Genomic DNA, 15,495 nt, shown 5'->3' on the forward strand with positions numbered 1-15,495 from the left:
TCAAGTCCTATGAATCAAACAAAAGATATGAACAGCTCCCATTTTTTGGAAGAGACTTGCTGGCTTACAGCCGGCTCCAGCTAAATCACTGGAGACGAATACATACTCTGGGATGTCGTTTTCGAAAGACAGGAACCTTTCTCAAGAAGAGTAGCACCATGTTGAAGCAATGTAGGCCCACCTTATATTATGCAAGCAGCCAAACATCTGATATGACATTATACCCCAAAACCTGATGAAGGAAAAACTATGTACTGCTTTACATGCATGAAGATAAGAAAACTACATCATCCGACTATCCCGGTTAAACTGACCAAAACCTAAGGCGAACCATTTTATGGACTCCCCTATTACAAGTTCATCTTTCATAGCAAGGGTAATTGCTCGACAATCTGCAGGCGCACACACACACACACTCCTGATCTTACACTCGTTTCTGTTTGCTTTCTAACAAGTGCACAGTAACCTAGCTGGCATCAGCATACTCGTCAATGTGGAGGACTTCAGTGTGCCTCTCTCTATCTTTGATTTTGATCCGCCGCTGGGTTGCTGGTAGCTGATGATGCTGGCGTCCTGCCATTGGCCACGCCGTTATCTGCAGGAGCAGATGTTCCCCACTTCCCATCAGACTCCAATGGCTCCATCACTTTAACAGATCCATCCGACAGCCCAACCGCAAATTGATTTGGCTCTTGGGGATGTGCAGCGACAACATAAGGGTAAACGGGCGGATTGCTGGAGCCAGAAGAGATGACAGTTGTAAGACCATAGGCACCATGAAAGAGTAAAGTATGGCCATAATCTAGAATTTATAACGGAATAAGAATTTAAGTGTAAAAATTTCAGAAGTTTGTTATCCCAACGTTTCTTGTACTTTACACTGTTAGTTTGTACTTGTAATTGGTTAATGGATGCAAACAGCCAACACCCATCCTATATGCTTCACAATAATATCAAGAAGTTGGTGATGACCTATCTTGTACTTCGCCAATCATCAACTAAATACAGACTGTGCACAATATTTGCAAAGCCAAATCAGGAAATCAGGTCTTACCAAACTAGTGTACACATTAAGTCAATCCACCGAAACCACATCAGATATTCCTTCACGGTACAAAAACTTAGGAGAATGAAAATGCCAGAAATTTTTTACCGCTCAAAATTGGCCAAAGAACCATTAGATGATATTCCTTGCACATCAACATTTGATACTTGCATACCATTTCCTACACCACAGTTCAGTTGGCTAGAGGCGCCTTTGCTCGCCCAGCCCACCTGTGTTAAGAGGCCTGGACTCTGCACAGGGATCATGGTGGTTCTTCTAAATAAAATGCTGCAGATGCTAGGCCTGTTTTTTTTTCTTCATTCTCTAATCTCTACACTACATTCATTGTTCTAACAAGCTCAAAGCCCCCTTATCTTTCTTGTTTTGTGAATTGACAAGCTTGTGCAAATAATATTTAATGGTTTAAAATGTTTCTGAGACTGGAGTCTTGATGCTTTAGGTTATTATTAAAAAAAATAGCATCCATTAATTTGCCCAATATATGTATTTCCCAGATTAGATCTTCCCAATTTTGTATCGAGATTTTGCTCCCCATTAGATATTGGATGGTTATATTAAACTTATAATTTATCAATATGCAAATGAAAATTGTTGCAGCACACACTACTTCATATCAAGTTTGGGTGAATATCGTGCAACGATGTACGAAAAGAAAATACCTGTTTGTGGCTGTCGAAGACATGTATGCAGACGATGCAATTCGGCATCTTAATCTCAAGTTCTCCGCATCAAAAATGGCAACATTACCATCAGTAAAAGCAGCAAAAACCAGTTGGCTGTTGCATGAGTATGATGCGTGTGATATGGGAGCTGACAAAGTGCCCTGAGGTATCCACTGCAGCAAGATTGTAAAAGAGATTTAACAGACAATAACAAAATGTTTCGATCAAATATATGATATGATATCTACCTGATAGATTCTCTCCATTTTGGATGCATCATATATAGCTAACTGAGTCTCATGGACTACTAACAAGCAAGTTTGGTCAGAATTAAACTGGACCCTAGTATCTCCTGACGGAGTCTTCCCAGCTGGCATTTGTATAGCAACTGATTTCTTCTTTTCCCAAGTATCGTTGGCCCACACACATAACTGCAAAAAGGAATGGAAGCGACCTAATTATCTTTTTGAAGGAAAAAAAAGGCCACAAAAGGAAGCCAAATAATAAAACGTCGATCATCTCAATGCCATAATATGAGAACAGTGAACAATTGACCAATGAAAACGTGAAAAGAAAAAGGGTGCTATTAGTAGTAACCTGTGCATCAGCGCCTGAAGAAACAAGTACATGAAGACTGTTGGAAAAGGCCAACCCAGTTATCCTCTTTTGATGTCCTTTGAGCTTAGTTCTAACCTGAAAAAATAAAGTTCAATGTAGCTGCAATGCAAGATAATCTGTGAAATTTTCAAGCATTCAGTACCTACCTCATCTACCCTGACATTGTAAATGTGGATAGTTGAATCTTCCATTCCAATCGCTATGATGTTATTGTCTTGAGGGTGAAATGCTAAAAAGGTTGATGCTGGTGGAGGTGGCATGAATGTTGTCATCACCTGCAGGAAAGAAGTTAATGTTTGGGAAAATGCACCTAATTCGTTATCACAAGAGAGATAAATAACAGGGTACAAGGGTCTCATGGGCCACCCAAGATAATGGGCCTGATTGGTTCATACACATATATACTACAGACTTAACAGATGCATGATAAAATTTCCGCAGGTCTGGCAATACATCCAAATAAAAGCGACATTACCTTAAATGTCATCATGTTAAACAGTGAGACCTTTCCACCACATGCAGACATCACATACGAATCATTCTTGGAGAGGGCAATGCATGGGACTGACTCCTCAGGACTTGTGTCTCCTGGATCATTTGTCATGACAAGACCACTGTTTGGTTGCCACAGTTGTGGCTCAATACTGGCTGTGGCCTGCTCAGTAGAATGGAAAACTTTATAGAATGAACTTAATTAACCTAAACACCAAAAATAATTTGAGAAGTAATATATACCCTTGCAGTTGGATTCTGATCACTGCGATTCCATTTCCACAGCCTTTGGATGGCATTAGACCCTAGCGCTAACAAACCGACACCAGAATTTGTGTACAGAAGTCTGACAACCTGCGTACAAACATTGGTAACCTTCTTAGAAGATCTGCGATGAGAAGTAAGAACACAGAATCAAGAGAGATGGATCGAACCTTGCTGGCCTGGTCTGGAGTTTGCGGCATTGTAACCACACGGAATTGCTGGGTATTTAGAATTTCCATCAGCTCCCAAGGTTTCACTTTATCAGGCTTTTCTTCCGATATTCTTGGCTTTATATCTATGCTTCTAGATGATGGATCACCGCCATTCTATAAATTAATGATTACGTAAGATTATGTTTAAATTGTTGGCAATAAGGTCATCATAAAGGCACTAAAACAGATGAAACTTGTCAAATGTTTTTCTCTCTGGATAAGCATACCAGCATAGGAGATGGCTTTGCAGGAGAGTTCCTATCTAAGTGATCCATTCGGCTAATGTTCGGAGAGATCCCCGCAACAACAGGAGCACCTGAGACCTATTAATTGAACATCCAAGGTCAGGAACTCCCTCAAAACTATACCCACAACCACAACCTAGCATGGCAGGAAGGTATGTGCTTACCTTCATGGCAGAAGCTTCATATGGCGATCTAAATGCTTCGAAAGGCCGGTTCCCAAAAGCCCGTAAAGATCGGAGCCCGTCAGAATTTGCAAGTATCTTAAAACCATTGTCTACTGTAGTAACAGCAAGAAGATTCCCTTCTTTATTGAACCTCAATCGTGGAAGGCCCTGGTAGAATGTAAAAATGTTAGATTAGAAAAAGGAAGATTTCTTTGAAAAAATTATAGGGAACAGAGACTGACTGGCAAGCCTCCGTCGGCGTCAATGCAGGTAAGCATGTTGGTGTTGTCAACATCCCAAAACTTAATTTGGTTATCTTCGCCAGCAGCCAAAATGTGATTCTGAGCTGTATCAAACTGCACAACACCCTGTACTACACCAGACGGCTTTTTACGGAATCCAGAATATGTCCTCTTGATAGATCCCTCACTTTCATTCCACTCAACCAAAAATGAGTCTCCCTCTTTGCTTGTTCCGCATGAGAACAACCTTCATATCAACGACAAGCAAAATATTACATCAACAACTCAACATTTCTGCTGATTAAAATAACAAATTTATGTTTACCTAGTTCCATCGGCACTATAGAGCATAGTAGTACACCATTTCCCTGGAGCGTCATAGTCCACCCTTGATCCCACATTGTCATAAAGCCATGCCTTAATTTTCCCATCAAGGGAAGTTGAGAAGATAAACTGCAGGGAACATAAGAAAATATGATTCACTGCACCAAATTAACGTATATGTGCTTGAAACTTTTTACACAGAATCTATCTCATTTCCCTTCAACAGATATATCACCAAATATAGAAATAATTACATGATGGCTAATGCTGCCTCAATTCACAATGGAGTCAAGAGGAACTTTTCTACTACAGAATATGCAGCAACCACTCTGAGATGTTCGTGCCTAGTTATTCTATTAACACAACACACCTGAATAGTCTCTTTGTGGTGAGGGCAAATAGAATACACTGACGCCTCATGCCCTTCAAACGAAAATAGTTTCTGTCCATGCATATCCCAGACCTACAAAATGGAAAGGAAGTTGCATGAAACCAGGCCAGGGGAGAAAATAAATAGATGATAACCATTCAAGACATATCTAATACCTTTATCAGCTTGTCATCTCCACAAGTGACAACACAAAGTGTCTTATTTGGCCGGGAGAATGCTATGTCATTAACTCCTCCCAGATGAGCTTCGATCTGACATTAAGTTTTTTTTGACAAAAGTAATTTAGTACAATGAAATGTAACATCTACAAAATTGAAGTTCAATCTATAATCTTATGATTAGGGCACAATCAGAAACTGTGCAAACCTCTAGAGCTTGGCGTGTTTCATTTGGCTGCTGGTATGCATGCAGATGGATCAAATGTTTTGTGAATGCAACTCCTAAAACCAAAGAAGGGAAGCTCGAGCATTAATACAGGGAACTTGAGAAGCAATACAGGATTACTGACTGAAAACTGAAATATTGATACTAACCTATCAAGTCTCCGTCAGGGCTCCATGTAACTCGATTAATCGACATGGAAGAGTCTTTAGCCACAGCACTCTTTTGACAGAAGAGGTAAATAATGAGGCACATATATAAGAGCAGAACATGTAGATGCTTGCGAACAAAGTACGAGACTACAATTAAAGCAAACAGGAGTAAAATACATTCAGAACTTTGACTTGTACTCAATTACCTGAAATTGTGTTGAGCATGCTTGCATGTCCCAAATTTTGAAGGGCTTTGAAACCAGTCTCTCACGCAGACCAATCTCCCAAAGTGTTATTTCACCATTAGCAGATCCAACTATTGAGCAGTAAGCATGACAAGTTACTATAAACATTCGCACAAATCACATGAAACACCGTTTGTACTAGCGAGTTGGCACTGCATATATGTTTTTAGATTGAGTAAATTAAATCTTGGTCGTACCTAGCAGTAGTGTCTGCCGGGAAGGATGAAAGTCCATGCTAGTTACATTAGATCCCTGTGATAATGTACAAGCTACTGTCCTAGGAAGGTCATCCAATGACCATGAAGGTTGAGGAATAGGTGCAGGATAGGTGGCCTGTCAAATAAGTATGGATAATCTTTTTAGCTCATACAAAAAGTAACATGGTCATAACTTGACTGCAGATACAATATTACCTCATCAACACCATGTCCACTGGGCCTCAAACGCTTCATTAGTTGCTCGGATTCTGCACTTTGATAGTCTGTTATAGTTGGACGTTTCATCATGGAGATGGCTGGGAAATAATGTAATATAAGTATTAACTAAGTCACAGCACATGAGCACATTTCCAATCACAGCATAGAAAACAGAAATGATAAAAATTTCATGCTCATTTCTGTTGCCACATAGCTAAAGCTCTTAATGTTGAAAGAACCAAGAAGCCAGCATTACTAAATTAATCGATCCATCATCCATGTAACTGTGTAACATTAATACATGATCATACTCCTCAATATAGACGCCAATAGAAAGGATTACATATAGCTGTAGAAGGAGGCCAAATAGAACCAGAGAGATAAAAGAGCCATATAACTCTCTCCAAATCAGGCCTACAGAAAGAACCGAGTTTTGGCAATAACAGTGGTGGTATACAGGTATGTATGTGATTGTTCATGTACAGACTTACATAAAGAAGTGCACAATGCTCCAGAGATGAACTAGCAGAAATTAAGGAAAATCGAACTTTGTGCTACAAATTTAAATGTTGCACGCAAAAATCTGTAATTTTCATTGTAGATTCATTACTTTTTACAAAAGTTTAGTACAGACATAAAAACTAGAATACGTAGACCTCAACAACCACACCTTGTACTTTACCACCATGTCACATGGATATCCCCAAATAGCATAGAAGTAAACTCCCATGTTGGTTCCAAGCGTTCTAATCAGTTGAGACCAAGGTAACAATACGTCTTTCTCAGATACAAATTAACAACACATCCACTCCCCAGAAATAACTTTCTCATTTAAAAACCAAGAATAAACTCACAATAACAGGACAAGACATCCACAATAATGGAATCAATCTGTGTTAGGTAGTTAGCACTATGGTAACCCCAGTAAGGAAGGCTAACAAACTTGGAAGAATGTTTAGCATGAATGGAGTGGTTACAACTTAATAAATGGTATAAAGTTAGGGAAATTGAAATTCCAATGAAATAGAAATCCACTGCAATTTGCACAGGCTAATAACTTAATATACAATGCCTAGTGTTGAATGACAGTGAATTTTATATAAGTATGGACAGATCTAGCCCAGGAAATACTACAAGAACTGTATTAATACCTACCTAAAAATATCTAAAGAGTAACAACTGAAATTATCAACTAGAGAAGTGTCAAGTTCAGTGCAAAGATGCATGCCAACAGAAATGTACCAGTTTACCACAATACCTTGATTTGGTGGAACAGGCATAGATGATGCTGCCACAGCAGCAGACTGAATAGATGATGAAACAGCAGCATTTGTCATCCAACCAGCTAAAGATGGACCAGCAGGAGGTGGAGGCTGAAATGGCTGTATGAATGAACATGTTGGATGTAAGTAACAAAAGCATTCATAAAAGCACATATATGCAGAAAATGATTAACAAAAAACATACAGGATGACCCGTCAGTGGTGGGTATGTGGTACCAGCCTTTGGAACAGTGGCCAATGGTACTGGCACTGGTGAAGTACGTGCTCCGTTTGGAGGATTGCAAGTATGATCAGTGAATAAGGTCTTGATATCTGGATTGGGCCGAGGGTTCTTACAAAGTTGATGTTGCCAGTTTAAGCTGCATTTTCTCAAAGAATTATGAACTCGCAATTCACCCGCTCATGTAAGATCAAAGGGAACATGAAAACAGAAGGTCAGATAACGAAAACCCACTAGATTACCTTTGGTTAATTAAAGTTCGCAGGCGTGATGCCTTAAGAGTTGGAAAAACAAGTTTTTCCCGGAAAAGGGGATTTGCTTCAATTAGTTTTTTGAGCTCAATCAGCATAATACTGCGAGCAGATTTGGTATCCCCATACTTAGATAATTGCTCATTTTCCCTGCAGAAAAATAACATATGAACTTGAGCTATTTAAAAAAATAGTAAACCAAGAACATAAAATTATAAAAGGCATATTTAGATGACAAAAGAAGTCAATCAAACAATAAATTTACAAAAATAATGAAGCACCACTGTTAAGCCATCATCAGTTCATCACATCTTTTCCCAAGAAACAATATGGAGGAAAAAATCACAACTTAAAAACTATCAAACGGCTATTGCACATAACCTTAATATTGCTATGAGTGACCATGTCACTTAGCAAATAACTGGATTATCAAAGCATTAGCATGTGTACACAGTTCCAGCAAGCGTGCTCGCTCAACTACAGGTTCATTTAAATTCGTGACATACCAATAAACAATGAACCTGGATTACAAACAAATTGTAACCACACCAACCAGAAAAGTTCAATGCTCTAGAAGTAAAACACTTTAGACTTGTTTTTTTGTGTGTGTTTCAACAGTCTGAAGCAATTGAACATTTGGCATTGCATTGCTGGTCATGGCTCACACAATGGAAGAAACTAAAGAAATAATAAACACAAACATCAATTACAAGAAGCTTTCAGAATGGCTTCATCATGGAGAATAGGTGAGAATGTATAATAATGATAACATGGGGCATGAAGAAGAACCTAACCTGAAATTCTCAAGAGTAAGAAGTTGTGTTATCTCTTTATATAACTCCTCATTGAATGTCGAGAAGACTTTAAGATCCTTGACAAGAATATCTACTGCCTTTGCTCTATCATGCCTGTAGAAATATTACAGGAAATTAGTAAATTTATTTCCACCCAATGCCAAAACATGGAATGGAAAAACCCCAAACATTTGCAGAATGGAGTGTAATTTCCCATCAGACACACAAGAATAGTACCTATCAAGTGCTTCCAAATACTTCTGCTTCCTGATCTCAAAGAAGATCTTCATCGAGTACCTATTGTCATCCACCTTGGTGAAACCTGAAAGGTACCTTTCCACCTCATCCCACTCCCCAGCATGGACCTTCTCCTCAAAGTACTTGATGTTGAAGTAGAATGCTGACTCTTGTTCAAGCCTACATCATAATGCACGACAGGAATTACATCTCACAAGATCTAACGACAAAAGATTAGAATGTTCCATTGCGCTAAACACAAAAGAATTCCCACAGCTGAAATGGGTAAAGCAGATATAAACATTCAGAAGACCCGAACATGTTGCAAATTCTTGAGCTGACAACATGGCTAGATGGCCCGATATCATCAACTCTTGAGCTCAGTGTCTTCCGATATCAAACCAGGTCTATGTATGACTATAAGTACCTGAGGTGGCACACACGACCTACAAGGTAAGCTCGAACAGCACTGACCACAGTACAGTAAAACAGGACACAAAAAAGAAACAGAGATTCGGACCAATCGATTAGAGGAACGCAAATGCACCGCAGAGATCACCTGCTTACAATTAACCCAATGAGCGCTCAAAGTTCGAACAGTGCCACAAATTTCAGTTTACAGCAATGCTGCAATTTTGGTAAATGCCAGCTGCGTTACCATTTACTGATCAGGATTTGTTCGCTAGACAGCACTTTTTATAGGGGACGACAATGCCAGACCTATTACCAGACTAACCAATACTTAATTCAGAAGAATTCATTCTTTCTACCAGTTGAAGTAGCCAGAAGGAATAAAAAAAAGTCTCATTTACAGGTAAAACAAACTAGTCCATGATGACACACTGAGAAGAAAACACAAGACACGACACATGCGAGCTCAATATTTCAAATCTACCCCTTAACTATGTAAATCTAAATCTAATCTAAAGTAAAAGTAAAAATGCAATAGAGCCCAACAAAACCAATTTGACCAATTAAATTAAATATAATTATCACGGAGAAAACCCAGAAAGTGTCTTCTGACCGGACCAGCCGGGGGAAACACGAAACTTCGTAGGAATTTACCGCACGCACGTAGATAATTTTTTGCCCTGAACTCAAAACCCAGAACAAGTACGGGCAGAGGACGGGAAAAAAACCTGGAGATTTATTTCGCAAAAATCGCAAAAAGTAAATTAAAAAATATATATAACGCACCGAACCGAAGCAAATCCCTAGGGGCTTCTGTGCCCAACCAACCACCAACCGGAAGAAAAAAAATATAGCCCACGGGCCAGCGGAGGAGAGAGAAACAGGGGCTACCCACTTGTGCACGGTCTCCTTGAACTTCTCCTCGTCGAGGAACTGGAGGATGAGGAAGACGAGCTCGCGGCTGAGCGACGACATGACGCCCACGCCGCCGCACAAGAGCTCGATCTGGTCGGCGGACGGCGCCGGCGCGCGGGCCGAGGAACCTCGGCTGCGTCGGGAGGCGGGGGGGACGCGAATCGCCCGGATTCGGATGCGGCGGTGGCGAATTCTAGGGTTTCGCCGTCGTCGTCGCCGCCCCTCTCGTGAAGAGAGAGAGAAGAGGGCGAGAGATGTGGAACGAGGGATGCAGGGCGAGAAAGAGAGAGAGAAACTTTAGTCTCGCTTTCTTCGATGCGTTGCAGACCTCTCGCCCTTTTCTCTCTCCCCACGCCACCCCCACTGGCTTATCTAGATACCCGCAACCCCTTATTGATAAGTTACTTCCGTTATTGATACGATCTTGAGGTTATCTGATAGGCCGGAAGAAGCGGAATCGAAGGCCGCGGGATTAAATCGGGTGGATATTCGTGAGGTGGCGTCCGGTCGTGAGGGCGACGTGCGCGCGAGACGATACGAGTACCAGATGGACTAGGACACGATACGATACGAACACGAAACGATACGAGAGGACACGTTAAATTGGACGCCACGTTAAACTGCGCCGCGAGTGGATGCTTCTGGCTGGATCTCGTGCTTCTGTTGCTCGCGGTTTTCTCGTATCGACTTGCTCGCGTGGAACGAGCAGTACCAGCACCGACTGGGTGTGATGGGACCCCGGTGACGTGTTGTGGTCGTGCACTGTCTTAGCCAACCGATCCAGAAAAAGGATCAGAGCGATTGCGGTCAATACTTACGTACTCCTTGTTTTGTACTCCTATGTTTTGATATTTCTCGCACGACGAGGAATAAATATTTTTAAGTTGACTGTAAAACCAAAATATGGAATGAATTTTATCAGATGGCTATGAAAATAGCTATAGCCTACTCCCTCCGTTACTAAAAACTTGTCGTGGTTTTAACGTAAATTTGCACTAAAACCACGACAAGTATTTAAGAACGGATGAAATACGTACATTGGCCAACTAATACTAGGATCTCTCTAAAACAAACTAGGATTTCATGTTTTTGTTTAAAAGAACATTTTAGAGTTCTGAAAATTATGATTTTTCCACATATGCTTGTAGATAGCCACTATGTGTGCAAAACAGTGGGAAGCATGTTTTTATTTGTGGTCTACAAAAAAAGACAAGAATTTAAACTGTAATGAGTGTAGTATTTGCTATTATCGATCCACATATTTATTTATTTTTGTGTCACAGACAAGTGGAAAATAAATCATTGGTTTTCATAGATATATATGAAACTTCTACAAGTGCACTTGGGATTTGTTTGTCCACATAAAACTTTGAAATATGGTTCCTCATTTTTTTTAAACACACATGGATACTGATTTCCAATAGCCAAGCTCCCGAACTCTGTTGGGACTACCGTTATATCAGTTTTTTTATGTCTGTTGTAGATGATGCGGAGTACAACTTGAAATAGAGGATTGAAGTATGAGACGGACCGCAAATACCACACTATTAACTACACACTCATCAAATGTTTTGAAGCAGATATTAATGAAAAATCGCATCCTTCTAATTAAACCATATTTCTTATCTTTGTTTGTAGTACGCGGATCCTTATCTTTGTATTTAAAGAAACATGGATCCTGATTCCCAAGAGCCTCGTTGGGACTACGACTATATCAGTTTCTTTTTTTGTGTCTATTGTAGATGTAATAAAACGTAGGGAAATAGAGGACTGAAGTGTGAGACAGACCGAAATACTAGAACGCACTCATCAAAATATTTTGAAGCAAGTATTAATGAAAAATAAGACGTCCTTCGAATTAAAACGTATTGCTTATCTCTGTTTGTAGCACACGTGTCGACATTGTCGCTGATATATATCATAATTTGACATTTACTTATGTACTCCCTCCGATCCATAAGTGTCGGGAAGATTTAGTACAAAGTTAGGAGTATAACTTTGTACTAAATCCCCGATGCTTATTATGGATCCGAGGGGTATCTAACTATGTTTAGAAGAAAAGAATATATTTTTATGTTTGTAACTAACTTTGTACTAAATCCCCGATGCTTATTATGAATCCGAGGGGTATCTAACTATGTTTAGAAGAAAAGAATATATTTTTATGTTTGTAGGTATCGCTCCCCTTGCACGTGTGAATAGTTTTATTACACCGAGACATGTATGGTTCATAGCCCAATTTTATCGCACTTCCACACAAAACATGGTGAAAAAACTTAGTGGCCACACTATTACAGAATTTAGCCAAGGCACAAATCTATGACATGTCACAACCGCAACACTAAAATAAATTGTTACATTTGTGGCAAAGTTCCGTGAAGCGTAGCTTGAAACTATATCAGGGCATGACGCAAAGGTGTGCTGCGACAAAGTTCCTGGCCAACGACTGCTCCTTAGCCCTGTCCATGTTTTAATGCAGGAGCACGGTGTGACAAACACCATGAGCTAGCTAGCCACACTTATGGTCATGCACGCCATGGCGTCTGACAATGAGACAACAGAACGAGGGAGTAGTATGTATATATACATAGGAGGACAAGAGAAATTTCTACGCGGGACTCATCCCAAGAGTCTCCACGAAGCAGATCGAGCGCGCGGAATTTCTGGTTAAGTTCGACGAAGCAGAGCAAACGAGGGCCACGAAACGGTCCACCATATCAAAGTACGTTTGGAGAATCCAGATCTCGGAATGCAACAATGCAAGTGAAGGCAGAGTACGTGATACGGGGACCAGCTAGTGATGATGATAGTCCGCGACGGGACCTTTTCTTCTCCGGCTCGCCGGCGCGCCCCCGGAACTGCCGCCCCCATCCTTTCCTCTCGCCCACGCCGCTGTGGTGACCGGGCGCGCGCGGAGCCAAGGCGAGCCCGAGCATGTGTTACGCCGAAGAGAAAAGTCACCCACCGGAAAAGCGAACGAAGATGCACCGCGAAGAGAAAGAGAGGGAAAAAAAAAAAGAGAGAGTTGGCGAGCGAGCGAGCGAGCGGGCACACTAGCCGACACGCACAGCGCGCCGAGGACAAGGACGCGCCCTCCCATGATCCCATCCCCCACTCAGCCAATCTCGCCTTGTCCGCCTCGCTCTCTCTCGACGCACACGGGAAAGACCGGGAAAAGAGAAGAGAAGATAAAGAGACGAGAGTCACGACCCGAACGGACACGAGTGGCCGGTGCGAGACATCGTGACTCTAGATACAGCGCACGTATCGTGTCGCGGTTGTGTGTGACACAGAAGAGAGCGACGGGTCTCGTTCCATCTCGTCTGCGTCCTCGCTTCGGCTTTCCACGGAGGAGCGTGGGGGTGGGGTTGGGGCCCAGGTGCTCGCGGCACGGCACGGGTGTTTCTTGCGTGGGTGCGGATCTCTCTGGAAAGCAAAGAGGCACGGCTCGAGATCGAAAGCACTGCGTACGGGTGCGAGATACCGCGCAGCGGGAGAAAGGCGTCATCGATCTGGATACTGGGCCGATAAATGCAGGAGAAATCGCCCGGTTGGTGTAATAGACCAAAGCCAGACGGGAAAAAAAACGCATTTGTTTTTTTGTTTTTTGTTTTGGGGGACTGGCGATCGGAGAAGACGTGGACGGGGGGAGGGAGCGATAGGCACGACACGACCGGATTGGTGGTGGCACAAGGAGTAGTGTTCGTGGGTGAGCCGATCGGGGTTGGGCTGGGGTCGAACAGGTCGCCAGCTGCCACGAAGCTTTTATTGTTTTCTTTGTTTCTTTTTTTTCTCGACCGCGCTGGGGAAGAAACTTTCTCTGTCTGTGTGTTTGTGTGTGGGAGGGAGGGAAAAAGATTCGTTTTGGACGTCGGACAAACGCTGCGGCAGTAGCAGGGTACAGTCACCTGCGGTGAGCCTGAGTGAGACAACACCTCGCATGCGACCGCAGAGAGCCAGAACCGCTCTCTTTCATCAGTATCTCTGGAACTAATGGCTCCACTTGATGCGTCTCGTCATAATTTCTTATCCCCTTGGAGAGGAGTGGGCCACCGGCAGGCCAACCGGTTTAGTAATGGCCACTTCATATCTCTCTCTCTCCCCCCCAAGTGGCCCCCTCCCAGGGATCTCTAGAAAAGATTTTTGTTCCATTTTTCTTGGCAAAACAAAATCTCAATATATATATATGCTGCATGCGACTCGTGCACCGAAAGTATACAATTTCTAAAGAAAGAATAGTCGCGACTTTTCCGTGACTTATGCAATATGCATGCCGTATCGGACCTAAAGCTTAATTGGGTTGCTTACTCGATCTCGGCCTGTCCCCCACCAATTATCCCGTCTGGCGCGCGCGCCTTGCATGCAAATTCGCATGACAAATTGATCGAACAGATGCACGTACGGTTCTCAGGCACAAATTAAGTTGCCAGCTTTACGTCTAAGCAACCACTCAGTGAATTATGTGTCATACTACCATGTTTTTTGCATGCTGATTAAATTCAGAGAGAAAAGCTAAAAACTAACTAAATAAAGGAAACGCTGATATGCTTGGAGTAAGCCAGAGGCCCATACGGAAAGCATGCATGTGACGAGCGCGTGCCATACCACTTTCGCCATGCCCCTCACTCACTCGCTCCAACGTCAATTCAGCCATCTTCTCCGGCCGGAGTGGTGCACAAACCATGTAAAGTCCGGAATTAATTTTGTCTAGGGGAAACTTTTTCAGGAATCCTCAGCTAGCTAAACTTTGTGCTGTTGCGGTCTCACATGCCACTGTGCCAGGATCGAACAAATGCTCGCATAAATAAATTCCATCGAAGTGTAAAATATTTGCCACTAGCGCTACTAGGTTCAGCAATAGAGTAAGGTATAGCTCAGCCCAGCTGCGACTACAAGCTGGCACATTTGACCGGCCCGATAGGTAAAACAGCTGCCAGCTTGTTTGTTCTAACGCCGACGTCACGATGCATGTGTGTGGTCGCTTGAGTACATATCTGGGTTGCCCTGAAAGTGAGATCACCAAGCTAGCGAAGACGAGATCTTACAACCGGAAGACTAAAATTACTAGAAAAAAACCCGTGCGTTGCTGCGGAACAATAAAAAATTATACCAAAATATTAAATTAAATGTTGATGTGTCACAGGAACACACACACACATATATATATAGCGATTATGATATGTTTATTTTCGTGAGCTATACTCTGTTTTCTTTCTCTTTTTCACATGTTTTATTTCCATACTAGTAAAAAGCCCGTGCTTTGCTGCGAAAGAAGACTTTTAAAAAAAACATGCTATAGGTTAATTTTCAAATAGTGGCGTCTTTTACATTGCTGCTCTATTTCCACGAGAAGTCAAGGCAGAGGCACCCTCTTCTCGGACTTCTCTTTCTCGTTTTCTCCCATACCACCCGTTGGTCTCAATTCTGCCTTTGGCTTCATCAACTTACCATTGCTCCACTCTACTTTGTGTTGATCTTGATTCTGGATTCCATCATCTCTTATAGCACAT

General features: G+C 41.9%; 1 protein-coding gene across 3 annotated transcripts; it reads right to left on the minus strand.

Annotated features, from left to right (window-relative positions):
* Nucleotides 1–161: 161 nt before the first annotated feature.
* LOC100834097 (protein TPR1) lies at nucleotides 162–10,297 on the minus strand. Of its 3 annotated transcripts, none has more exons than XM_010232405.3 (25): nucleotides 9,966–10,297; nucleotides 8,660–8,839; nucleotides 8,423–8,536; nucleotides 7,620–7,778; nucleotides 7,342–7,516; nucleotides 7,133–7,256; nucleotides 5,872–5,924; nucleotides 5,656–5,791; nucleotides 5,420–5,529; nucleotides 5,214–5,283; nucleotides 5,047–5,120; nucleotides 4,836–4,931; nucleotides 4,660–4,752; nucleotides 4,291–4,418; nucleotides 3,966–4,212; nucleotides 3,724–3,891; nucleotides 3,542–3,637; nucleotides 3,273–3,428; nucleotides 3,082–3,192; nucleotides 2,822–3,001; nucleotides 2,493–2,621; nucleotides 2,326–2,421; nucleotides 1,977–2,159; nucleotides 1,726–1,901; nucleotides 162–735 (listed from the first exon to the last, which is right to left on the minus strand). In XM_010232405.3, exons 1-25 carry the CDS (start codon nucleotides 10,043–10,045, stop codon nucleotides 519–521), a joined length of 3,351 nt encoding a protein of 1,116 aa, XP_010230707.1. In that variant the 5' UTR covers nucleotides 10,046–10,297; the 3' UTR covers nucleotides 162–518. The 3 variants fall into 3 exon arrangements, with proteins under 3 accessions (XP_010230707.1, XP_010230706.1, XP_003566431.1); XM_010232404.3 differs by having other exon boundaries at nucleotides 5,872–5,939; XM_003566383.4 differs by having other exon boundaries at nucleotides 5,872–5,972.
* Nucleotides 10,298–15,495: the final 5,198 nt, after the last annotated feature.

Source organism: Brachypodium distachyon, chromosome 2 (assembly GCF_000005505.3).
Source record: "Brachypodium distachyon strain Bd21 chromosome 2, Brachypodium_distachyon_v3.0, whole genome shotgun sequence".
Lineage (NCBI taxonomy): Eukaryota > Viridiplantae > Streptophyta > Magnoliopsida > Poales > Poaceae > Brachypodium > Brachypodium distachyon.